This window comes from Euprymna scolopes, chromosome 13 (genome assembly GCF_053919585.1).
Source record: "Euprymna scolopes isolate OS-2025 chromosome 13, ASM5391958v1, whole genome shotgun sequence".
Classification (NCBI taxonomy): Eukaryota; Metazoa; Mollusca; class Cephalopoda; order Sepiida; family Sepiolidae; genus Euprymna; species Euprymna scolopes.
In genome coordinates this window covers 58,546,739-58,574,063 of record NC_136494.1, presented here as the reverse complement: position 1 = coordinate 58,574,063, position 27,325 = coordinate 58,546,739, and the positions used below count along the sequence as shown (strand labels likewise).

General features: G+C 37.2%; 1 protein-coding gene across 3 annotated transcripts in view; it reads right to left on the bottom strand.

The window, feature by feature from the left end:
• Positions 1 to 27,325, bottom strand: part of LOC145292048 (N-acetylglutamate synthase, mitochondrial-like) — a 144,580-nt gene that overhangs the window by 63,833 nt on the left and 53,422 nt on the right. For all 3 annotated transcript variants that reach the window (XM_080138073.1, XM_080138072.1, XM_080138074.1), the window contains one exon: positions 8,075 to 8,400. In XM_080138073.1, the coding sequence (XP_079994199.1) occupies positions 8,075 to 8,358 (284 nt within the window). In that variant the 5' untranslated portion in view covers positions 8,359 to 8,400. The remainder of the gene's footprint in view (positions 1 to 8,074; positions 8,401 to 27,325) is intronic.

Below are 27,325 nucleotides of genomic sequence, written 5' to 3'. Positions count from 1 at the left end.
AGAAGTGGACACATTTGGTTTTAGTTTAAGAAAAGCTGAAGCAGTTTTTGGTAGCCCAGCTGCTAATTTTGTTGATACATAGTTGTAAGTGTCGTTCAATAGTGTTCATATGTTTGACCTTAACACTTATCATGAGATAAATGTTGGCATTCTGCCTTTTAGACCTAGTTCATTCAGGTCCTTTAATATTCCGTACTTCCAAATGGTATCGAAGGCTTTTTCTATGTCAATGAAAACTGTTACCACATGTTCTTTGAGAATGAAGGCTTCTCTAAAATAGGTTTCCAAATTTAAGATGTGCTCAATAGGGCTTCTTTGCTTGGTGCTCAGAGATTAGGTGATTTATTTCTAGGTACCAGGTTAGTCTTCTATTGATCATCCACTCGAGGGTTTTGCAGGTGCAGCTTGTGAGTGCAATGGGACAGTAGTTTATTGCATCTGAGGGGTCTTTTGAAGGTTTAGGTATGGGAATTATAATGGCGTGTCTCCAAGTGTCAGGGAATTTTTCATTGATCCAGATATCATTGAAAATTTTGAGGAGGTATTCTTTTGATTTCATTGGCAATTCTTTTAGGAAGACCTAGGGGATTTTATCGGGTCCGGCTGTTGAATTATGGGTGTTTTTGAAAGATTCTTCTAATTCGTACATAGTAAGGATTTGATTGTAGTATTCAGTATTGCCTGAGTGGAAGCAGATTTGTTGTTCTTCTGTTTGGTTTTTGATGACTTGGAATTCTTTGTTCCTATTAGTTGGTGAGGAATTTTTGGCAAAGTTTTTTGCTAAGATTTCAGCTATTTTTTCTTTGTTAGTGATTTTGATATTGTTATGGATGAGATGTTTATTAGCTTGTTTAGTGTATTTCCCAGTAATTTTGTTTATCATGTTCCATATTTCCTTATATTTGTAGAGGTTGAGACAAAACCTGGTAGGTAATGTTGAAGGGAGGTAACTTTGTTACCTCTTCACTATTAATTATTGATTAAAATTTTTTAAATATGGTTGACCTGCTTTCCTATGGTGATGCTTTGAAATTAATAATTTCAATGCCTTTAAGAAATAGAAAGTAATTTTGCGCTTAATTAAAGTTTAAAAAGGCAAAAGTCAAGTATTATAGTTCAATTGTGTAAAAAGATTAAAATATGTAATTTTTCAAACTGCTGAGTCATTTAAATTGTTAAAGTGATGAAAATCCCTGGAACTCCATCTAACTTTTTATTTATTTATCATTTTCTAAACTAAAAAAAAAATAAATGAATTTATCTAACTTTCAGACAACAAATAATTTAACTAAGATTTTTCAGAAAAAATATTTTCACGTTTTGGAGGAAAACAAATTAATGAAAATCTCAGTCGTTTTCATTTTCTTTTCATTAAATCACTTTAATAATGTAAATGATAATGATAACAAAGTTATTTATATATATATATATATATATATAAGAAAATAGGACAATAAACATTACAAATGAATAATGCTGAATAATTTATTAGAAACCGTTTTTAAAAATATGTAATTTAAGCATATCTTAGCTTCAGTGTTAACAAATTACTATATATTAATGATGGGCCGATTCCAGTATCCCCCCCCCCGATACCATTACCAATTCTGATTTCTGTATGTATCTCTAAATATTTAACTATAAAATTTACATGTTCTTGATCACTGTAAAACAAGTGAAATGTGCAGATGTTTTCTCAAACGTAAAAACACTTGTGGAGGTGATCTATAGCTTTTTACTTTACTGCTTTTAGTTCAAAATCAAGTATTTTTTATTTTATTATTATTACTATCAGCAGTGGAAGATTTTGTTAAAAAAAGAATCAATTGAAAAAAAGAAAATTAAAGGAATCATTTTCGGCATCAGAAAATAGGCACAGCTTTTTCCCCACTGCGATACCGATACCCCCAAAAGTTCCGATTTTTCTAATTCCTGATTAATTGTCTCAGCACTAACACACACACATATATATTAATATAGACAGTTCTTGGCTACTGATTTTTGGTTCTAATCCTTTCTAATTTTATTTTTGATAAAAACTAACTGATGTAGCCACCATAGTTACTTATTACTCGAGTATTTTCAAATCCATCGTCAAGGATCGTTAACAGTAAAGATGTTAGGATATTTATAAAGGTGATGTTTTTGTTTATCATTACAAATAAATTTGATAAAGTATTAGTGCTTCTATATTGAACAAAGAAACAAAATATTGAATTTCAAATAAAAAAAATGGTATCTTCGTAATGGCGCAAATAGTAAACATACCCAAAAAATTACAAAAACGATAAAGTAAAAAAAAAAATAAATAAAAAAGAAACTTATAAAAAGAAGCGAAATCACTATATTATGCTTAATTTAAAAGAGACCAGTTGGCAGGGGAGATGATTAAGGTCTGTTGCTTATGTCACATGACTAACGTAATTCAAAATGTCAGACAAATTTTATTCCTATATAAACTTTATCAAAAACTGTTTTTCATTAATAATTATTTTTCTACCTTATCGTTTTTCATACTTTTTGGATATGTTATTATTTGCTACATGACAATTATGTAGGTAGCATTTGTTTTACTTGAAATTCAAGGTTTCAATTTTTAACTTTTGTTTGTTCAATTATAGTAGAAGCACAAAAAGTATTGCATTTTCCATAAACCTGTTATTAAAAAAATACAAACCATTATATTTATCACATGAGTTATGAAGAAAATGAAATCAGAAAGTTATGGTATATAATTTGGTCTTTGTACAAAGGTTTTTTGAGACATGTAATTTATTTTAAGGGTTACACCAGGGTAAAAAGGTTGAGAAACGCTAGAAACTGATTTTTCTTTTCAGTCTGCTTTATCATCATTAACATTTAAAACTACAGACGGGAAGGATATTATTATTATTGTTGTTAATAATAATAATGTACACGGTAAGAACTATGCATATACATAATTATATAATATAAATGTATGCAAGTAAAAATATATAACTAAAAGTTGGGACCCTTAAGCAAAACATTTTCACAACCAAACTTCAACTTTCTAGACTCAGAACAAGAAAATATTTTTTTCATCTCACCTCATAGTATGAATTTTATTATTGATTTGATAAATTATTAATTTTTCATTAAACCAATTATTCCAAAAATATATTTACCACAGGAGTTTGAGATGTGAAAATAATTTTAAGGGTTATGCAAGAGTAAAATGGTTGAGAAATACTCGCATAGAGAGTACTCATCATTCAACATGTCTTCAGCTGACAAAGTCTAATAACATCCATTCCTTTTTTGACAATATTATCTAATGATTTCTAAACAATTTCAGCATAGCCATAGAGTTTAGGTTGACCCATATAATATGGCTTGCAGACACTTGTCCAAGATCATTCATAAATTAATTAAAAAAAACAAAAAAAACATTTAGGAGCATGTGTATGTGTGTTGGTTGGGGGGCAGATATGTTATGTATAATGTAAAATGATTCTTGTAAAAAAATTCCAAAAAGGTGTTTTCAAATAATTTTTTTTTACCTAGAATCAGTCAAAAAAAAAAAAAAAAAAAAAAAAAAAAAAAAATCAAGTAGATAAAGGAGATCATTTTTTATGTTAAACTTACTAGCAGTTCAATGATATATTTTGAAACCATGAAAATTTATTTTTATTAATTTATGCTCATAAAGTGTTTTGAGCAAGATACCCACACGATTGCCAATCTTATAGGAGGTGAATTTGGGCATCAAGTTTTTCAAAGTAATGGACTCCTTTCATTATCTTAAGGATATGTTGAATGCTGGAGGTGGTTGCAAGTTTAACCCTAACCATTAGTGTAAAATCAGAATGGAGTAATTTCTGCAAACTATTGTTAGTTCCAACCCGGCAAGCTATCTTAGTAATAGCAAGAGGGTTTATAGTAGCTGTGTTAGGAACGTGATGCTGAATGGTAGTGAGTGCTGGGAACCTACCTAGTCTTCCCTCATCTTTAATATGATAGCAAACAATGATCAGATGGATATGCAATGTCAGGTTGGATCAGACTTGGCGTATCAACTGTGATAACATAATTGGTGAAGGTAAATATACCAAAACTTAATAAATTCTCAACATAGTTGGTTTGGCTATGTTCAGAAGAGCAATTATTGGCTAAAAAAAAATGTAGAGATTTTGAGGTTCAAGACTAGAACTTGGATGAAAGCCATAAACAAGAATCTTTGACAATAGAATTTAAACGGAATCGATCCTCAAGACTAACAAGCCTTCTTTCAATTTAGTAAACATATGCAAGAATGCACAGGTGTCTGACTTACAATCATCCCTAAGTTGTTTTTGGTATTCATTTCCTTTAATACATATAACAAAAACAACTTGATTACAGATCACTATAAGTCAGCATCATATGTGCATTCTTACGCAGGTCTGCTAATCTGAAGGAGAACATCATCAGATCTCAGATTTGACGCTGAGAGATGAGGAATTTGAGATTCTTATCTTTATCCTTATGGAACTGAGAGCACGCAAGTCATAAGTGAGTCTACTGCAGCTTCCTCGATAACGTACAAGCAATAGATTAGCAAAAGTATGTGAATGACTTCTTACAAGCATATTAGCATATGAAGTACGGAATGTTACACAAGATCCATTTTCACCATCCCCACCTCAACTTCTTCCAAACCATGAACCAGTTAGTGATAAGCAAGGAGAATGGTTATATAAAGATGTTATAAAAATGAAAGCTATTAAGGCAAGTGGAACACCCCAGGGGCAAAGTACATGATGTCAGCCTCCAAAAAACTCACTTCCGGCATCTTGCTATAATCTGTATTATATAACAATGGAATAGAATTTAGTAATGCTCTGTATCTATGTTATGTTTTTCTCTCAAATATGCAATTTTGATATTTATAAAGTAAATATATTCTATTATGTATGCATACTAGCGTGCGAGAGAGAGGGGGGCGCCCGATTTTGCCCGATCGTAAAATATGCTTAAATATGATATTTTAATTTGTCCAGATTTCTTATATATTATTATAGCGTTTTGATTTCAAAAGTAAAAAAAAAAAAGTCTTTCGGTGCTATCAGCTAGAATTAAAACTGAAAGCAAAACTGTAGCATTCAAAGCTGGTGACGTTACCACTATACCAATGTGACACGCATATGAACTAATTAAAAATAAAGGAACGATCCATAAAAAATCCAATGATTTGATGCGCCGCTCTGTGACTTTTAGTTTTGGAGAAAAAGAGTTTGAAAATATGGAGACAGACAGACAGACATAGTGAGTTTTATAAATTAGATTATAATGAAAATTATGTGGCTGTCTAACCATTTTGTCATTAGTCAAGTCAAAATTACATTAAGGTTTTTAAAATGATTTTATTTATAAATTGTAAATCAAGAAATAACAGAAAATACAGAAATTATTTTAAATTTTATCATGTGATCCTTTCAGTTTTTAATATGCAGTTTTTTTTTCTTTTTTCTTACTGTTTTGTTAGCTCAATGAGAACATAGCTTTCTAAAGCTAATGATTTAAAGCTTTCCATGGATGTGTAGCTGTTGATGTGTTTGTATCAATAAAAATATTAGTGTATAACATTATAATGTGTGTGTGTGTGTGTGTTAGATATGTTTACATTTGTATGTATAGGAGTCACTCCTAAGCAAATTAAGTGAACATTACAAATTTTGAAACAACTGCTAGGTGTAAAAGGTTTAAATAGGAGTTTTATGAAAAGAGAGTAAGAAGGGGGTGAAAGGCATTTGTGAAAATGCAAATTCCTGATTTTTGTCAAATTTTAACAATAGATATTAGATATCAACTTGTAAATATTTCCCAAATGCTGGTTTCTTTGGAGTATTTTAAAGGGCATAATATGGGCACAACTTCCTATTGGAACATTCAAATATTTAAAACTGACATTGAATCTAATTCATTCAGTACTAATTAAGCAAGATTCTATTTTTCTACTCTAACAGGTTTCATCTATTTGTCATACTTTATTTTTGTGTACATTGAATAATGTTTTTGCTTTGGTTTCTATAACTACATTTAACCGAATTAAATTTCAATTTTAACTGTCTATCTACCATAATGGTTAGAATGTTCACTAATGAGCTAGAAGATGAGGATTCAATCCTTGGGCGACTCACACGAAGGACTCCAAAAATTATACTTGATGTCTTTTTGTTAAATACTTAACATTATAAAATGAGGATCAAGGGTAAGTGGAACAATCCAGGAAGAATTAGTGCCCTTCCCTATAGGGAAGGGCACTAATTCTTTTTAATTAAAAGAACCTTTAGGTCACTCTGAACTATGGTTGATCAATTTATTTTATTAATTTTAACCATGTTTTCTTCAAGTCTAACAAGATCGGTTTATTTTATGGCATATCAACCCTTTTGGGTGATTTAATGACAACCATTTATTTTGGTAATAAGTGTTTGGTATTTGATGTTTTTAATATTTTCAAATATTCAACAAATTCTATTTTGTTTATATGTTTATAAGTTAGTTGTAAACTAATTTCTTTCACAGATGTATATTTCATAAATAAACAATCTGCAATTGATAAAATAGATGATTTGGTTGGCTTATTATGCTTGTATAAGATGATTGAAAATTAACTCAATATTATTAAGTCCTTATAAGTTATTACTGAAATATCATTCTAACAAGAAATGAATATAATAAAAATATATAGCATATGGTTTTATTTAAAATTCAATATGGTTGCCAGCATTTGACACTAGTTTTTCAAGACACCTGGGAACCGCATCAACTGATATCACAAGGAATTTTTTTCTTTTTTACTCATGAGTCAACACTTATCAAGTCTGAAAGCCCATTTGAAGATTAGGATTAACATGACAGATTAACAGATGAATGACTACTATGAGAGGGTTTAAAATCTCCACATATCACCAACTTAAAACAACAGCTGACACAGGACGCCCCCTTCCCATCATCAAAAATATCAATCATAGAATATGAGGACTAAAGGAAAACAAGGTCGATAGCCATTAGTCGCATGCTCTCATGTAATGAATGAATGCGTGAATGTAGGACTGACATGAAATTCTTAAAGATAAACTAAAATGACCGAAAAATGGACTGAAAGGACTTAAATAAATAAAAAGTAAATGACTTAGAATGACTTTAAGGATGAATTGAATGACCTTAAGAATGACTTGAATGCTTAAAAAATAACTGGAATCCTTCAAAAACAACTTGAATGATCTGGAGAATGACTTGAATGGCTTTGAGACTGACTGGTTGTAAAGTGGGTGATCATTTTATATTAAATTAATACAGAAAAGTGATCCCCCACATAATATCACAAAGTTACAAACATAAGTACAGCATGTAGTAAGAACAGATACTACCCATTGATTTTGGCCAAAAAGCCAAGAAAAGCTAAGAACAGCATCTATTAACAACAGACCTTTGATCTTAACCAAAAAGGCCAAGCACAAAAGTGTTACGGACAGACCAACCGACCGACGGAGTGACTTATAGAGTCGCTTGCACACGACTAAAAATAATGGGGCACAACTCATTCCAATTCATTTCTTGTAAGAATTATATTTCAGTAATACATTTCAGGTATAGGGAGTTACTTTCTAATCACTGTAGACATTAGATTTTTGGGTATAAGCCCATTGTCTTCAAAAAGAAGACTATATGTTCCACCCTGACATCAAACAATTTTTTCATAGTACCAACATTGTTTCTTTGCTGCATGGGACAGCAGAAAGTGGATCTTCGATTTACTTGAGGCAGTTTTGCAACTTTCGCTTCCCTTATCCTTATAGAACTGAGAGCATGCAAGTCATAAGTTCACATTCCACAAAGGATGTTTCTGACAAAGGAGAATAATTGTTACTTGATTGGATTGGAATCTATCCATATTGCATATATAATTCATTATTTTAATTTTTGACCTTGAAATAGTATTCTTTTAGCTTCTTACATAAAGTGGCTTCATGCCTTGTCTTGAATGATTTCTATATAAGAAAATCAACACATTTTAAACTTTAACAAGAGTATTTCTAATAAAATTCTACAAAAGACACATACTTACCGAAAATTATATCCATTAGCAATTGGTAAGAGTAGAGGTAATGATTGTGATTCTGAAATGGCCATGTTGCGATGTAGATTCAGTTTTTTTCCAACCGGAGACAACATTTTACAACAAGATGTGCAGTAGTTATTAGAATGCATGCTATGCACAGCTTGAATCAGCTGCTGCAACTCTTTTGATGATACAACTTGTGCATTCTTTGTAAGTGTATGTGCACAACGTACGCACTGAGTCCATATAGAGTGACTGTTGCATTTTGGAAGCCATACCATGGCCTGCATATTTACCACAGTTCAACCGCAATGAAATGAGGGCCGTCAAACCTGGTGAAAGAAGCAAAGTAAAAAATGATTTTAGAAACATTTAACAGAAACAATTGATCTTATAAAAATAGGGATCCCAAACCAACATTTTATTTTATTAAATCTAAAACTTCTAATGTAGGCACGTAGATCCTTGCAAAATATGAAAAATGCTACCAATTCTTATACAATTAATCTTAATGATTCATAGCACACAAGAAACAAAGTTTGACGTCTTTTTTAGATAAATAAATAACTCGGATTTGGAGCATGACAAAAACAGACGGAAACACAATTTGATAATAGGATAAAAATTCATTATATTTCAACTTGAAGTTTTGGGTGAAAAACAACTTAAACCGTTATATTATACCCGCCATATTGAGGAGTTACCCTTTTTCTTTAAAACGGAACTTTATGTCTATAGAGATACAATATCACACACACCAAATGTGAAAAATAACATCTTGTAAAAGATGAATCGCCTGTCATTAAAATCAGTAACCTAGCATGAAATAGCGCAGAAAAAAAAACAAAAAACACATATATAAGAGAAAAGAAATTAAAATTAAGTTGAAATTTACAATCAAATTTATTATTCGACTGAATACTCCAATACTTATATATATATATATATATATATATATAAATAAATAAGAGTAAGAATTGTATGTATTATTTGTATTTATCGGACTACTGCATGAAAACGTCATAAGAATTATATTTTTATAAAGAGAATTGTATAAATAAAAGTATCAAGATAACCTTGAAATAAAGATATTGCAAGTTGAAATTAAAGGGGGGGGGTTATATTTACCAGTTCTTGCACTCTAAACTAGGCTGGTTTGTAATCTATTGTATGAACACAGATGCCACACCGATTTCTTAGTATTTTTGATCTTAGAGACTTGCTGAATTAACTGTTTGGCCGGACCACCTGATTATATTGTAATAATTTATGAACATACCCCTAACACACTAATTATAAACCAAACATGTATCTAAACCATCAAGGATTGCTAGAAATATATTCATATTTGGATTATTCTGACTACTGTTCTCATCTTCAGTTTTATTTTCACAACGTTTCAGCCGATGTAACCTCCGACCTTCTTCAGGTGTTACTTTTCAAACTCGGGAATATGCACAAAATTTCACATGGAACCCTTTATTTAATCCGCACCATGATCAGGTAGAAGTCCTAAGTAATTTGTAATTATATTTTGAGTATCACCCACACTCAAGATTGAACCTTCAATCTCCAGAAGGCAGTCACTTAAAACTGATTTTTAATATGTACTTTATCTGTTGCACCATGACCGAAATGTTGAGAAAAATACTCAAGATGAGAACAGTAATTTGAATAATCCAAATAATATATACATTATCAGTTTTCATTTTAAAATTCATAAACATAGAAATTTTTTCTTTGATTAAAATAGACCAGTGTTTACATCTAACACTACTGTTACCACTTGAATTTGCCTGTAAAGCTTTAACTAGGGTTTAATTTAAGCATTTAAGCTTAAAAGAATAATCGCAAAATAAAGAGAGACTATGACCAGCAGGTGCAGTGTAATTAAATTGATAGTGAGGTACACACCAAGCAATCTGTTGGATATCCAGTAAACTAGCGGCAATAGCATTATCAAGTCCTGTCTTTATGATTTTGATCAGATGAAAAGGGGTACCAGAATATCAGTAGCTAGAAAAATCAGTATTGTACTTATATTTGTTATACAACTTCACCATTGAGAGATGCTGCACATGCGCAGAGAATACAGACTTATTCTTAGAAGACAAGAGTAAGCATAAGTTGGTGTTATTATAGAAAAGAAATTTTGTTTGCGTATGCGAGTTTGAAATGGCTGGGCCAATTTTCAAAAAAAAAATTCACACAAAGGTATTTGATGTGTCAGAGAGTTCTTACATAGGTTTTGTATTGGAATACATCTGATAAGTATTGAAAATCAAAAACATCTGATTTTGTACCAAAATTATCACTTTTATATAACCTAACACCACAAATGCATTTGAGAAGTTTTATCACACTTGAACCAGAATACTTGACTTTTGCCTTTTAAACTTTATAGAAGCCATTATTTACAGATAATTTTATAAAATCAACAGCATGTTCTCTACAGTGCAATGTAGACTACAATGTATAGTGGACTAAGTCACTGTAGGGAGACATGTGAAGCTTTTTCCCAGTACACGGGGGGGGGGGTGCTAACTAGAGCAGACAATCAATTGATTACAAAATGGGTCATTTCACCGATTTTGAAGGCCATAAAACAAGGTGTGTGGAACTCATTGATCCTCATTCAATCCCAGACAACATCGAGTTTCCTGCTAGGCACTTATAATGCATGCATGTGTTTGTTTTTTTGTTTCATCAACAGATACGTAACAAGTGCATAGAAAAAGAAAAGTATTGAGAAACAATTAGGAAACAACATTTTATTAACAGTTTGCGTGGAACAAATACTATAAGACGTGTGATACACAAATGGTACATGAGTAAATCATTAAGAAATGATTCCTAAACAAGAAGTACAATTATCCTCATTACAATGAATAAGCACACGTATTGCAGAATCACTCAAAGAAAAATTTGCAAATCTTTGACCATGGCCGACAATGACTATGAGAACAATAATCTAACAGGCAAAACTATTAGGGCTTTAAAGGCCTGATCAAAATAGCAGAGCAAGGCTGCACACATCCAATCAGTCTGCAAGTCATGCCAAATCAGAGGCAGTCTCAATTTACCATCATGTGGATAGAATGAGATTACAAACTCTTATGCAAGAAGCATCCCCGGTGTAAAAAACAAAAATATATACTACCAAGGCAGATAATTTCAGCACAACAATGATGAATTTTGGAGTTGCTAAAATAAATGCAAAAATGCTATTTATTAGATTTTCAATATATAAACTTTTGCTTTGGGGGGGGGGGTTAAAAAAATTTGTAAACCAAAAATACTTCTTGGGAATCAGACATACACCTAGAGAACATTCATAATGTAGTTTTTGTGTTATATGAGAAGGGAGAGACCAGTAGGCTTTTAGCAATTATTTTTATGAAACTAGGGCCTGTTAAATTGCAATCCAAATAATCTATAAAAAGTTGGGTCTTGTTACACGGTGCTTGGAAAATCGATGACATGACTTTGGAATCATGTTTTTAATGTGTACTTTTTTGGTAATAATACTCCACTACTAGTCTAGTTTCCTTTGTGATCCATATTTTCCTCTGTGTTCATACTGATCATATTATTTACCTGAATTCGGCCTGTTCTATTCTATTATATGAAATTGATGATGAAATAGAAGTAAAGCGTACCCTGTGAGAGTTGAGGACATGTGTTGCATGATGAGAAATGATAGGAGAACGATACAATAGAAGGAAGTCTCTTAGATACAGGCTTCATTCTGATAAGCTAAGAGAAACATTAGATTCGGACAGTATACAGAGGTGCATACAGAACAAGAAACTGATGCGTAGACATGTTGAAAGAATCGGCAAGAGTTCTTGGGCTAGTTGATGTAGAACAGTTCAGGTAGCAAATCCAGTTCACAGGGAAAAGCCAAGGAAAACGTGATGGATTTGAGAGAAAGGATAAAGACCTAGCCAGACATGGGTTAGTTTGGAAGTCAATTTCTGACACATGTCGGCATATTTTTTATTTATTTATTTTTTTTTTACAGTGATCACCACTTATCAAGGCCCAGAAGCCACTCAGGGATAAGGGTTATTACAAGTACATTACGTTAGTGTGGAGATTTGATGAAGTATTTACTTAAGGGGGCGGTTCATTAGGAATTTGTTAACGTTGGACTTGAACACATCCAAGTTGTAGTCCGGTGGGAAGCAGACAGACGGAACAGAGTTCCACAGGCGTGCAGTTCTAAGAAAGAAGCTTTGTTCATGGAATCCGCGTTTTGATTTAGACACAGATATAGAGTGGGGGAAATTTTTCACAGTGGATTCAGCTAGACGGGTGTTTTTCGTGAAAGATTGGTGAGGGGGGACCAGAGATTGGAGTTCAGACGAGCACCTGCCATGGAAATAACGATAAAAGATAGGCTCGCAACGTCTCTTCTGTGAGAGAGAGGTTGCAGGGTAGAGAAAAGGGCATCCCCTACTAAGCCACGAAGTCTATTTTGTACTCTGTCAAGGCAGGATAGGCTGTTTTTAGCAGCTCCTGCCCAGATCTGGCAACAGTATTCTATCCTTGGACGTACTTGGAAGTATAAAGCAGACATTAAACCCAATGATGAGAACTTTGAAATACAGAAATATGACCAAAACAAATTACCATGAAGATTAATTTCCCCAGAGTTTGCCTACTCAAGATACTTATTTAACCAACAAGGGGAAAACATTCGTCATGATGAAATATCGGCCATTACTACAAATTGATCTACTGCATCTGGTGTTTACACATTCCCTTGCTTATTGGACTCAGGGGAAAAAGAAACATTTATTAACAAGTAAATAAAAATATGGGAAGTTATAGAAAACCGATAAACAAAACACAAATAGAAAAAAAAAAAAAACATATTTCGGACATTTTTGTGATAAGGATTGATAATTTGGATTATTTAAGTTAGCAATCAGTTCTAAATGACACTATACTGGTGGTTGAAGGTTCACAATTATAAGCAATAATCATTAAGAATAACAATCTGGTATAACTGACGCAACGAGAACAATCTACACCAGTTTGAAATTTTGTACAGGTTTCCAAGTTTTCACTTGCAGATAAAAAAGACAAAATTATGGAAATAACTCAGCTGAGAATAATAGTTTGATTATAAAAAGTGATGTTTAAAGGTCAAGGTCATAAAAGAACGCAAGAAAAATTCAGTATAAGCATTAAAAATAGCTGCATGTTATTTTGGCTAAACACAGGCTTAGAAAATATAAAAAACTATTAAATGAGGAATTATTTAGAGCAAAAATTTGAGTTTCATTTTTAGATAAACATCAGGTTAAATTTTGTGGCCATTTTGTTTTCATTTTTCTTATTTACATAATGTTGACACATTTCAAGAGTGGTTCTCTCAATTGTACATGCATAATACTAACTTGATTTTAACTGGAAATAATACCTCATTTATTACTATCTAACAAAAAACAACCAAACTATTTGTAGCCTATTCTCTGACTAACCTTTAAACATTACAAATAAAAATTTTGTACAAAGTTATTACTGAATAAATAAAGCTGAAAAATACAATTAAAATTTTAAAAAAATACTTTGGACTTTGAGATAAAAAAATAATTATTATTATTTGTATCAGTCAGACCATTATTCTAATCCTAGTTATTATTAGCAGGGCACCCGGTGTTTTCTGTTTTTAAAATACGCTTAAAATAATATTTTAATTCATGCAGATTACATATTTAGTAAAGTCAATCCTCTATTGATTATTATATTGTACCCAATATATGGTAGTGATTTTAAAAATAAAAAATGACTTGGGTGCTATCAGCTAGAATTGAAACGAAAACATTTAGCTCTTCAGCCTTAGTTGTTACCGTTTGAGCTATCATCTAGCAGATAAAGAATAGTTAAAAATTAACTGACTTGAACATAAATGTATGCATGCATACAAAAGCACTGCTGAGTATCAAATTTTTAAATTCTGACCCCCTTAGCAGCTATTGTTTTTACCTGTTTTTATATATGGAGTTTTAAGCTGAACCCTTTATTTAATCTATGGAGGTAAGTTATTCTTGTTCCATCAGCCATATGGACCTGTGGCGTGACAGTTAAAGGCGTTGATTATCATTTAGTTCAGAATGATATTCTTCTGGAGGGGGAAGATTTTATCCTTACTTAAGTCGTTACTAACCAAGAATAACATTTCTACTTGTTCATAGCTAACAAAACCAAAACATCCATCCGCATGGATTAAACAAAACGTTCAGTTTGAAATTTCACATAGGTTCTCAAGTTTTACAATTGTTCTCATTTTGAGTGTTATTCACACGCTTTGGCCGATGTAACTGCTGATCTTCTTTAAGTAAATCCTGTTGAACTCAATCTTTCTGCACAAAATATTGAACAAAATGTTCTCATTTCATTAGTCATAACTGGAAAGAAGTTATAATTTGTAATGGTATTCTTTGTATCACTCATACTGAGGATTAAACCTTCAACCTCCAGAGAAGAAGAGTAATCCAAATAAAGAATAGTATGAATAGTAGTTCAAATAAAATTAAAAAAAAAAAAAAAAAGTGTACAAATTACTTAAACGTTTTGATCATAAAATATGTCAAAATTTATGAAAGGTTTAACTAATAGACTGAATATGTTATAAAGGGTGGCCCTCCTCAAAACATGACTTACAAATCTTTATATAAAACTTAATTTTCATTTTTATTTTCTTTGATAAAGTATACACGTAGACTGTATGAAATATTGGAACACTAACCTTCTTCAATATGTCTTGGTCAATCAAAGAAAAGACATTACACATAAAGCCTTATTTCACCAAGAAAGTGTTGGTTCCATCATACTCATGCAAAGGTAGACTTGACTGTGTTTAGAAACTTAGACTATGCACTTTTTTTATATTCCTTAATTTCAAAACTATTTGAAATACTTGATCATGGTAAAATGCAGCAATGACTATGCTTACCATTAGTTGGTTGGTTGTTTTGTTTTACGGCATATCAATCCTTTTCAGGTTATTTAATGCTGAATCTGGTGATTTTGAAGAGCGATTTTTTAATATAGCATATTTGTTTTTAAAGTCATATTCTATTTAACCCTTAGTTGGGACCCTAACAGGTACTACCACTCCGGGTCAGAGTGGACCTGGGAGCAATGGCAATTAAAGGGTGGCTCCACACTCCCTAAGGCCTGCAAGCTGGGGCCTCACCATCGGATATAGTTTAAGGTCATATCCAGAACCTTACCATTAGTTGGTTTCAGAACTGGACACCATGAACGACTAAACAGCATATTGAAAGAGAGTGACCGCCATCATAATTCATGCCAAATTAAAACATTCCAAAATCTTAGCTGCTGCTTCATGCTTCTTGAATATGTTGACGGCCAGGAAATGTAAACTGGAGAATTGCAACAGAGATGTGGACATATTCTGACTGTCAGCACAATGAAATTCTTAAGTTGTCAAAAACATTGCAGCAAAATTCAGGCAAGGCAATACAGACCATCATAAATGGACATTGGAGTAGCAACTATAAAGAAAGGACTAAACACTATACTACTCTTCATATAAAAGTAGCAAGCATCAAATACTCACTGCCAAGACCCAAGAGAACCATCTTAATTTCAAACACATAAGATGGGTTTTGGTTCTTCTCAGACAAACTACTGTACTAGAAAGCTACTAATGCCCGAAAGTATCCTGTACATCTATAAGGCCACCATTCGCCCATGTATGGAGTATTGTTGTCATATTTGGGCTGGTGCATCACCTACTAATCTCTCGCTCCTGGACAAGATCCAAAAGGGAGTCGCCAACCTGATAGGTTCTGAACTGTCATCTAAACTGCAGCCTCTGTCCCACCGAGGAAATGTTGCATCCCTCTGCCTGTTCTACAAGTGTTTTAATGGTGAATGCTGACAAACTGCAAGCACTTGTGGCCCCATGACGTAAACACCATAGACAAATCTGACAAGCAGCTAAATTCCACCCCTACACAGTAGAGATCCCTTTCTACTCCAGTAGTTTCTTCCCCAAAATCGCTAGACTTCGGAATTCCATTCCAGATCCCTACTTCCCCAACTATACTGACATGCAGAAGTTCAAGTGTAACGTGAACCAACACCTTGCTGCTCAACTCCCTACATAGTACCCCAGTAGCTTATGTCCCTGATAGTAGCCCCCTACACCAAAGTGGCAATGTGCCTTGTTTGGGATGAAAATGTAATAATAAAAAAAAAACTTCTTCAAAGATCACCTGCACAACATGTAGATTATAGTGCACACGTTGCTGTACATGTTCTAAAGAGCAAGTTCCCTCAAACTGTGATCGCCATCTTTGAAAAAGGGTTCAGACTCAATTTAAGTGACTATATGAAGTTGCTGTCCACTGTTATCAAGAGCTAGATGGAAAAGGTGGTTGGTAGAAAGCACGTGGCAGCAAGACTCAGCTCTGTATCACACCTCCAGTAAAAGTGTCTGTCCGAGAACTTCCATGACTTCACTAGTTTCCACACATGCACCCCCTACAACTCCTGATTGCAATCCGATGTATGAGCTGCACTTGCAAATCACCTGCAACACAAATCATTTAAAATCCACAAGTTCCTCACTGTAGCATGGGTGACCATAACAAGTTGTTGATCCAGAAACCAATTGAAAAAATTCTTACAAATCTCATCTTGTTGTAAATGAAAATTAATCTTAATGGAAGCAAGACTTTAAATTGATTACAATTAAAAAAATTTTTATTTTTATTTTTACAAAGGAGTCCCTACTTTTCAAGGCCTGAGGGCCCCTCGAGGATAAGAGTTAATGAGTGTACAATGGTCAAGGGGAACATGTTAGTCATTGATAGTAGTGGAAATTTGATAAATTAGATTACTTAAGAGGATGGCTCATCAAGAATTTGTTCACGTTGGACTTGAAGACAACTATATTGTAGTTAGTTGGAAAGCAGGAAAACAGAACAGAGTTCCACAGGCGTGCAGTTCTAAGAAAGGAACTTTTTTCATGGAATCTGTTTAGGTTTAGGCACAGATAAAGAGTGGGGGAAATTATTGATAGTGGTTTCACCTAGACGAGTGTTTTTCATGAAAGTCAGGCCAGAAGTGACCATAGATTGGAGCTCAGATAAGCACTTGCCATGAAAATAATGATAAAGCAGAAAAAGGCTTGCAACGTCTCTTCTGTGGGAAAGAGGTTGAAGGGGAGAGAAAAAGGCATCTCCCTCTAAGCTACGAAGTCTATTTTGAACTCTGTCAAGGCAGGATAAGCTGCTTCTAGCAGCTTATCCTGCCCAGATGTGGCAACATCACTCCAATTTAAAAAAAAATCCATTACCTTATAAAAAAAAAAAAAGTGTGCAAAAATGATATGAAAGCAACGCGTCGAATATTCATATACTTTTCATTGCAAAGTTAACACATTGAATCTTTTTAATATAATTCATAGCACATTAGAGATTAAGCTATATTATTGTTTTTTTTTTTATTAATTAGTAAATCAAGAAAAGGAAAACGGATAGAAACAAAAAAAAAAGATTTCTTTACCATTTTGTTCAGTAAATTTTTTCAACTTTGTTTTTTTTTTTTTTTTACAAGAATTAAAATTATATATTTAGCCTACGATATTTACAAGTGGCACTTTTTTAAGACAAGTACTTTTAATATGTATAGTCACAAAATATCCTGTAATGCAAACATTTTTTTTTTTTACATAAAACAAATCGTCTTTCACTGAAAATAGTGACCGAACTTGAAGTAGGTGGGAAAAGATTATTTGGAAAAAAAAAAAACGTAAAATTTTTGTTTACATCCAAATTTTATCACAACCTAAAAATTAAATTATATATTGCAAATTGATATTCAAGAGAATTTCATTATATTTATTTTTCACTATAAGTCTGACTGTAATAATTGTTTTTGAAAATTCATTTAGAACTATGTCCATTCTTTCCTTTATTTCAAAGTATATACCTGTTTATATATCTATGTATTTATATATCTATAAGAGATGAGACAATTCAAATATTTTTCCCAATTCCGATACAAATTCTGTTCTAAGTTTCTTATTCTAATACAATTACTGATTCTAATTCTTTGAAAACATCTAAATGTTTAGTTATAGAGTTTAGTTTTTGATTACCGCAAAAATCCATATATGTGCATTTATTTTCACAAACTTGCAAATATACTTACGCTGCGATATATAGATTTCAGCTTTACTGGTGGTAGTTTAAAATCAAGTCATCATTTTATTATTAGTATCACCAATGAAAAATTAAGTTAAAACACACACACAAATAATCATTTTTGGCATCAGGAAATAAGCACAACTTTTTCCATTTCCGATACCTAAAAATGTTTTGATATTTTTGATTCCCCAATTCCAGTTCATTGAATCAACACTAATATCTCTAATTTAACAATCAATGAACACATTGAAATTTCAGGAATAAAGCATTTCATATTTAGAATCAGCAAGAAACACTGTCCACTAACTCGCCATAAAATACTCTGAATTATTAAAAATAACTTTTTAATGGCGTTTTCAACATTCCATAAACAGACAGTGTAAAAAGGAAGATAATTACAATGAGATATTTTATGAAAACCAGAATAAATTTATAATTATTCAAAACAGATTCTGATTCAGTTTAGCTTTAAATCTGAAGACTTAAAAAATTTACATGCTGATATTATTACCTTCATTTTTAACTAATGAGTCAACACCTATCAAAGGTAAAAGCCATTCGAGGATAAGGGTTAATGAGAGACTGGCAGCTGAATGGTGAATATTATGAGAGGATTAAACATTAGGAATGAAATGAACAAAATTTGATTACTTTTGAAAACAAATGATTGATAATTTGTACTATTTGGATTCTTCAGACTTATTTTCTTATCTCAATTATAATTCTTACATTGTTTCGGCTGATGTAACCTCCAATCTTTTCAGGTGTATTTTGTTGAACTCTGGAATCTTTCTATCAAACTTGAGAATTTACATGGAATTTCGAATGGAGTCCTTTATTTAAACCACAGGAGTATCATATTTTCATTCCATCAGCCATGACTAGGTAAAAGTCTTAAGTAATTGGCAACTGTATTCCTAGTATCACCTACACTGAAGCTTGAACCTTCAACTTCCAGAAGAGGTTTATTAGATAAAATTCAGTTCCAAGTGAATATCTTATGAAAACAAGTGGTTTCCTCAGGGAGATAGCCATTCGTTCCGACTGGACATCAATAAGCATTATGTAATTCAATTGATTTTTTTTTTCTCAGAAGATTTTTGAATAAAATTTTCTTTATAAAAAACATTCAAGGTTTCATTTTTAAGAGCCATATTTTCCGTTTTATGATGTTGAACATATTCTATGCTACACAAATTAAATGAAAGGATTATATAGAAAAACAATTGAAAAAACAAATGAGCAAACAATTTTAAATAATGATAATGTTTCACGAAAAAAATTAAACAATTTTTCCAAATAGAGAAATACTTATTGATATCTAATGCCGATTGTTAAAATTTCACAAAAAATAAAGATATCTGAATTTTCAAAGAAATTCCACTATGTTTACGCAACTAAATTAAACTGAATGTAGCCTACATTACAACCCCTTACGCCTAGCAGCTATGTTCCAAAATTCATAATTATTGGTTAATTAGTTTAGAAATGCATGCTGTAAAAACTGAATTTAACTTGAAATTCATATCTAAAACATAGCATGGTTCGCATTTTGCATAAGTATCTGAACTCTTAATACTTCAGATTTACATTAAATTTGATCCCTGATCAAACACCAATTAACAATTAAGCAAGATTACCTGAATTTAACATTCTTTTTTTGAGACATTTTCTTAAATCAAATAATGTAATGGATTTTGAGCAAAATTGGAATAAGGATTCTACACATAAAGTTTAGTATGATTATCATGATTTTAATCTTTGTACAAGGGCATAAAAGTGGTGCAAAACTGTTTGGGGAATTAATTTTACCCGTACTGGGAAGAGTATTCCTCTAGTGATTTATACAATGGAAAGTTCAACTTGAAGGTAGTTAGAACGTAATATTGACCCTATTGTTAGAATACTCATTAAAAAAACAGGACAGTTTAGAAGACGAATTTTAAAGAGGGTTTTGCATGGAAAGAGTTTGGAAGATTCCAAACGTTCTTGATATTGTGATTAAAGAGATTTGCTTTGGTTCGGCAATGTTGCGCCATATCAAGCCTCTCATTATTACTGCAGTGTTGTATTCCTGTGCTTGGTTTACAAGTACTTTTCACAGTGTTCCGATGAAATTACTGCACCCTTACCCTCTCAATGTAAATATCCAAGACCCACCTGACTAGCATCATAATCTCACATCTTCACTGTAGAGATTCCTAGATACTAAAAAAATGTCCTCAGACAACTTGCTTTTGGAATTTCCTCCCTGTTTTCTATATTGCAAAGATGCAGAAATTTAAATGTAATGTGAATAAATATTCATGACCCAGATTACCCTCTTATAAATCTTGCCCCATCACAGTAGCTCCTTACACTTCAGTAGCAATGTATATATATATATATATATATATATATATCTCAACACATTTTGAGTTAGTTAATTTCAAAAAAACAATACCTACATTAAACAATTCATTCAACACGAGCTATTCTCCCCATGACTGGATAAGAAGAAGTTCACAACTTTTTTTTCAATTGCATTGCAGTATAAGTGAATGCATAATTCTGACTGAATTTGGACAGGATTTAACCAATCTCATAGTCTATATCAGTATCCATTACACCATCACCCACGAAACCCAACATCATGAAAACTTATCTAGATAAAAATAAAGAGAATATATTTGGAGTCAAAAGGGTATGTTTATAAAACTCTAAACTTTGTAATGCAGAAGCAAATCAGGGAGAGCGAGCAAATCAGAGCGAAAGTTAGAAAGGGAAGGAGAGTGCAGGTGTGGGAGAGAAAAAGAAAAAGAGAGCAAAAGCAAGTGAGAAAGAGCGAGAGGGAGGGAGCAAGCGAGAAGGAGAGAGAGAGCGAGAGGGGAGGGAGCAAGCGAGAAGGAGAGAGAGAGCGAGAGGGAGGGAGCAAGCGAGAAGGAGAGAGAGAGCGAGAGGGAGGGAGCAAGCGAGAAGGAGAGAGAGAGAGCGAGAGGGAGGGAGCAAGCGAGAAGGAGAGAGAGAGAGCGAGAGGGAGGGAGCAAGCGAGAAGGAGAGAGAGAGAGCGAGAGGGAGGGAGCAAGCGAGAAGGAGAGAGAGAGAGAGGGAGGGAGGGAGCAAGCGAGAAGGAGAGAGAGAGAGAGGGAGGGGGGGAGCAAGCGAGAAGGAGAGAGAGAGAGAGGGAGGGAGGGAGCAAGCGAGAAGGAGAGAGAGAGAGAGGGAGGGAGGGAGCAAGCGAGAAGGAGAGAGAGAGAGAGGGAGGGAGGGAGCAAGCGAGACGGAGAGAGAGAGAGAGAGAGGGAGCAAGCGAGAAGGAGAGAGAGAGAGAGAGAGAGAGAGAGCAAGCGAGAAGGAGAAAGAGAGAGAGAGAGAGAGAGAGAGAGGGAGGGAGCAAGCGAGAAGGAGAGAGAGAGAGAGGGAGGGAGGGAGCAAGCGAGAAGGAGAGAGAGAGAAAGAGAGAGGGAGGGAGGGAGCAAGCGAGAAGGAGAGAGAGAGAGAGGGAGGGAGGGAGCAAGCGAGAAGGAGAGAGAGAGAGAGGGAGGGAGGGAGCAAGCGAGAAGGAGAGAGAGAGAGAGGGAGGGAGGGGAGCAAGCGAGAAGGAAAGAGAGAGAGAGGGAGGGAGGGAGCAAGCGAGAAGGAGAGAGAGAGAGAGGGAGGGAGGGAGCAAGCGAGAAGGAGAGAGAGAGAGAGGGAGGGAGGGAGCAAGCGAGAAGGAGAGAGAGAGAGGAGGGAGGGAGGGAGCAAGCGAGAAGGAGAGAGAGAGAGGGAGGGAGGGAGGGAGCAAGCGAGAAGGAGAGAGAGAGAGAGAGGAAGGGAGGGAGCAAGCGAGAAGGAGAGAGAGAGAGAGGGAGGGAGGGAGCAAGCGAGAAGGAGAGAGAGAGAGAGGGAGGGAGGGAGCAAGCGAGAAGGAGAGAGAGAGAGAGGGAGGGAGGGAGCAAGCGAGACGGAGAGAGAGAGAGAGAGAGAGGAGCAAGCGAGAAGGAGAGAGAGAGAGAGAGAGAGAGAGCAAGCGAGAAGGAGAAAGAGAGAGAGAGAGAGAGAGAGAGAGGGAGGGAGCAAGCGAGAAGGAGAGAGAGAGAGAGGGAGGGAGGGAGCAAGCGAGAAGGAGAGAGAGAGAAGAGAGAGGGAGGGAGGGGAGCAAGCGAGAAGGAGAGAGAGAGAGAGGGAGGGAGGGAGCAAGCGAGAAGGAGAGAGAGAGAGAGGGAGGGAGGGAGCAAGCGAGAAGGAGAGAGAGAGAGAGGGAGGGAGGGAGCAAGCGAGAAGGAAAGAGAGAGAGAGGGAGGGAGGGAGCAAGCGAGAAGGAGAGAGAGAGAGAGGGAGGGAGGGAGCAAGCGAGAAGGAGAGAGAGAGAGGGAGGGAGGGAGCAAGCGAGAAGGAGAGAGAGAGAGGGAGGGAGGGAGGGAGCAAGCGAGAAGGAGAGAGAGAGAGGGAGGGAGGGAGGGAGCAAGCGAGAAGGAGAGAGAGAGAGAGAGGAAGGGAGGGAGCAAGCGAGAAGGAGAGAGAGAGAGAGAGGAAGGGAGGGAGCAAGCGAGAAGGAGAGAGAGAGAGAGAGAGGGAGGGATGGAGGGAGCAAGCGAGAAGGAGAGAGAGAAAGAGAGGGAGGGAGGGAGCAAGCGAGAAGGAGAGAGAGAGAGAGAGGGAGGGAGGGAGCAAGCAAGAAGGAGGGAGGGAGCAAGCGAGAAGGAGAGAGAGAGAGGAGGGAGGGAGGGAGCAAGCGAGAAGGAGAGAGAAAGGGAGGGAGGAAGCAAGCGAGAAGGAGAGAGAAAGGGAGGGAGGAAGCAAGCGAGAAGGAGAGAGAGAGAGGGAGGGAGCAAGCGAGAAGGAGAGAGAGAGAGAGAGGGAGCAAGCGAGAAGGAAAGAAAGAGAGAGAGAGAGGGAGGGAGCAAGCGAGAAGGAAAGAAAGAGAGAGAGAGAGGGAGGGAGCAAGCGAGAAGGAAAGAAAGAGAGAGAGAGAGGGAGGGAGCAAGCGAGAAGGAAAGAAAGAGAGAGAGAGGGAGGGAGCAAGCGAGAAGGAAAGAAGAGAGAGAGAGGGAGGGAGCAAGCGAGAAGGAGAGAGAGAGAGAGAGGGAGGGAGCAAGCGAGAAGGAGAGAGAGAGAGAGAGAGAGGGAGGGAGCAAGCGAGAAGGAGAGAGAGAGAGAGAGAGGGAGGGAGCAAGCGAGAAGGAGAGAGAGAGAGAGAGAGAGGGATGGAGCAAGCGAGAAGGAGAGAGAGAGAGAGGAAGCAAGCGAGAAGGAGAGAGAGAGAGAGGGAGCAAGCGAGAAGGAGAGAGAGAGAGAGGGAGCAAGCGAGAAGGAGAGAGAGAGAGAGGGAGCAAGCGAGAAGGAGAGAGAGAGAGAGGGAGAGCAAGCGAGAAGGAGAGAGAGAGAGAGAGAGAGAGAGAGAGGGAGCAAGCGAGAAGGAGAGAGAGAGTGAGAGAGGAGGGAGGAGCAAGCGAGAAGGAGAGAGAGAGAGAGAGAGGGAGGGAGGGAGCAAGCGAGAAGGAGAGAGAGAGAGAGAGGGAGGGAGGGAGCAAGCGAGAAGGAGAGAGAGGAGAGAGAGAGAGAGGGAGGGAGCAAGCGAGAAGGAGAGAGAGAGAGAGAGGGAGGGAGCAAGCGAGAAGGAGAGAGAGAGAGGGAGGGAGCAAGCGAGAAGGAGAGAGAGAGGGAGAGAGAGGGAGGGGAGCAAGCGAGAAGGAGAGAGAGAGAAGAGAGAGAGGGGGAGGGAGCAAGCGAGAAGGAGAGAGAGAGAGAGGGAGGGAGCAAGCGAGAAGGAGAGAGAGAGAGAGGGAGGGAGCAAGCGAGAAGGAGAGAGAGAGAGAGGGAGGGAGCAAGCGAGAAGAGAGAGAGGAGAGAGAGAGAGAGAGAGAGAGGGAGGGAGCAAGCGAGAAGGAGAGAGAGAGAGAGAGGGAGGGAGCAAGCGAGAAGGAGAGAGAGAGAGAGGGAGGGAGCAAGCGAGAAGGAGAGAGAGAGAGAGGGAGGGAGCAAGCGAGAAGGAGAGAGAGAGAGGGAGGGAGCAAGCGAGAAGGAGAGAGAGAGAGGGGAGGGAGCAAGCGAGAAGGAGAGAGAGAGGAGAGGGAGGGAGCAAGCGAGAAGGAGAGAGAGAGAGAGAGGGAGGGAGCAAGCGAGAAGGAGAGAGAGAGAGGGGAGGGAGGGAGCAAGCGAGAAGGAGAGAGAGAGAGGGAGGGAGGGAGCAAGCGAGAAGGAGAGAGAGAGAGAGGGAGGGAGGGAGCAAGCGAGAAGGAGAGAGAGAGAGAGGGAGGGAGGGAGCAAGCGAGAAGGAGAGAGAGAGAGAGAGAGAGGGAGGGAGCAAGCGAGAAGGAGAGAGAGAGAGAGGGAGGGAGGGAGCAAGCGAGAAGGAGAGAGAGAGAGAGGGAGGGAGGGAGCAAGCGAGAAGGAGAGAGAGAGAGGGAGGGAGGGAGCAAGCGAGAAGGAGAGAGAGAGAGGAGGGAGGGAGCAAGCGAGAAGGAGAGAGAGAGAGGGAGGGAGCAAGCGAGAAGGAGAGAGAGAGAGGGAGGGAGGGAGCAAGCGAGAAGGAGAGAGAGAGAGGGAGGGAGGGAGCAAGCGAGAAGGAGAGAGAGAGGGAGGGAGGGAGCAAGCGAGAAGGAGAGAGAGAGAGGGAGGGAGGGAGCAAGCGAGAAGGAGAGAGAGAGAGAGAGAGGGAGGGAGCAAGCGAGAAGGAGAGAGAGAGAGAGAGAGAGAGAGGGAGGGAGCAAGCGAGAAGGAGAGAGAGAGAGAGAGAGCAAGCGAGAAGGAGAGAGAGAGAGGTGGAGGAGCAAGCGAGAAGGAGAGAGAGAGAGGGAGGGAGCAAGCAAGAAGGAGAGAGAGAGAGAGGGAGGGAGCAAGCGAGAAGGAGAGAGAGAGAGAGAGAGGGAGGGAGAAAGCGAGAAGGAGAGAGAGAGAGAGAGAGAGAGAGAGAGAGAGAGAGGGAGGGAGCAAGCGAGAAGGAGAGAGAGAGAGAGAGAGGGAGGGAGCAAGCGAGAAGGAGAGAGAGAGGGAGGGAGCAAGCGAGAAGGAGAGAGAGAGGGAGGGAGCAAGCGAGAAGGAGAGAGAGAGGGAGGGAGCAAGCGAGAAGGAGAGAGAGAGGGAGGGAGCAAGCGAGAAGGAGAGAGAGAGGGAGGGAGCAAGCGAGAAGGAGAGAGAGAGGGAGGAGCAAGCGAGAAGGAGAGAGAGAGGGAGGGAGTAAGCGAGAAGGAGAGAGAGAGGGAGGGAGCAAGCGAGAAGGAGAGAGAGAGGGAGGGAGCAAGCGAGAAGGAGAGAGAGAGAGAGAGAGAGGGAGGGAGGGAGCAAGCGAGAAGGAGACAGAGAGAGAAAGAAACAGTAAGGGAGACAGAGAGAGAAAGAAACAGTAAGGGAGACAGAAAGAGAAAGAACAGTAAGGGAGACAGAGAGAGAAAGAAACAGTAAGGGAGACAGAGAGAGAAAGAAACAGTAAGGGAGACAGAGAGAGAGAGAGAGAAAGAAACAGTAAGGGAGAGAGAGAGAGAGAGAGAGAGAAAGAAACAGTAAGGGAGAGAGAGAGAGAGAAAGAAAAAAACAGTGAGGGAGAGAGAGAGAGAGAAGAAAGAAACAGTAAGGGAGAGAGAGAGAGAGAGAGAGAAAGAAACAGTAAGGGAGAGAGAGAGAGAGAGAGAAAGAAACAGTAAGGGAGAGAGAGAGAGAGAGAGAGAGAGAGAGAGAGAGAGAGAGAGAAAGAAACAGTAAGGAGAGAGAGAGAGAGAGAGAGAAAGAAAACAGTAAGGGAGAGAGAGAGAGAGAGAGAGAAAGAAACAGTAAGGGAGAGAGAGAGAGAGAGAGGAGAGAGAGAGAGAGAAAGAAACAGTAAGGGAGAGAGAGAGAGAGAGAGAGAAAGAAACAGTAAGGGAGAGAGAGAGAGAGAGAGAGAAAGAAACAGTAAGGGAGAGAGAGAGAGAGAGAAAGAAACAGTAAGGGAGAGAGAGAGAGAGAGAAAGAAACAGTAAGGGAGAGAGAGAGAGAGAGAGAGAGAAAGAAACAGTAAGGGAGAGAGAGAGAGAGAGAGAAAGAAACAGTAAGGGAGAGAGAGAGAGAGAAAGAAACAGTAAGGGAGAGAGAGAGAGAGAGAAAAGAAACAGTAAGGGAGAGAGAGAGAGAGAGAAAGAAACAGTAAGGGAGAGAGAGAGAGAGAGAAAGAAACAGTAAGGGAGAGAGAGAGAGAGAGAAAAGAAACAGTAAGGGAGAGAGAGAGAGAGAGAAAGAAACAGTAAGGGAGAGAGAGAGAGAGAGAGAGAGAGAGAAAGAACAGTAAGGGAGAGAGAGAGAGAAAGAAACAGTAAGGGAGAGAGAGAGAGAGAAAGAAACAGTAAGGGAGAGAGAGAGAGAGAAAGAAACAGTAAGGGAGAGAGAGAGAGAAAGAAACAGTAAGGGAGAGAGAGAGAGAAAAGAAACAGTAAGGGAGAGAGAGAGAGAGAAAGAAACAGTAAGGGAGAGAGAGAGAGAGAAAGAAACAGTAAGGGAGAGAGAGAGAGAGAAAGAAACAGTAAGGGAGAGAGAGAGAGAGAAGAAACAGTAAGGGAGAGAGAGAGAGAAAGAAACAGTAAGGGAGAGAGAGAGAGAAAGAAACAGTAAGGGAGAGAGAGAGAGAAAGAAACAGTAAGGGAGAGAGAGAGAGAGAAAGAACAGTAAGGGAGAGAGAGAGAGAAAAAACAGTAAGGGAGAGAGAGAGAAAGAAACAGTAAGGGAGAGAGAGAGAGAAAGAAACAGTAAGGGAGAGAGAGAGAGAGAAAGAAACAGTAAGGGAGAGAGAGAGAGAAAGAAACAGTAAGGGAAGAGAGAGAGAGAAAGAAACAGTAAAGGAGAGAGAGAGAGAGAAAGAAACAGTAAGGGAGAGAGAGAGAGAGAAAGAAACAGTAAGGGAGAGAGAGAGAGAGAGAAAGAGAGAGAGAGAAAGAAACAGTAAGGGAGAGAGAGAGAGAGAGAAGAAACAGTAAGAGAGAGAGAGAGAGAGAGAGAAAGAAACAGTAAGGGAGAGAGAGAGAGAGAGAGAAAGAAACAGTAAGGGAGAGAGAGAGAGAGAGAGAGAGAAACAGTAAGGGAAGAGAGAGAGAGAGAGAAAGAAACAGTAAGGGAGAGAGAGAGAGAGAGA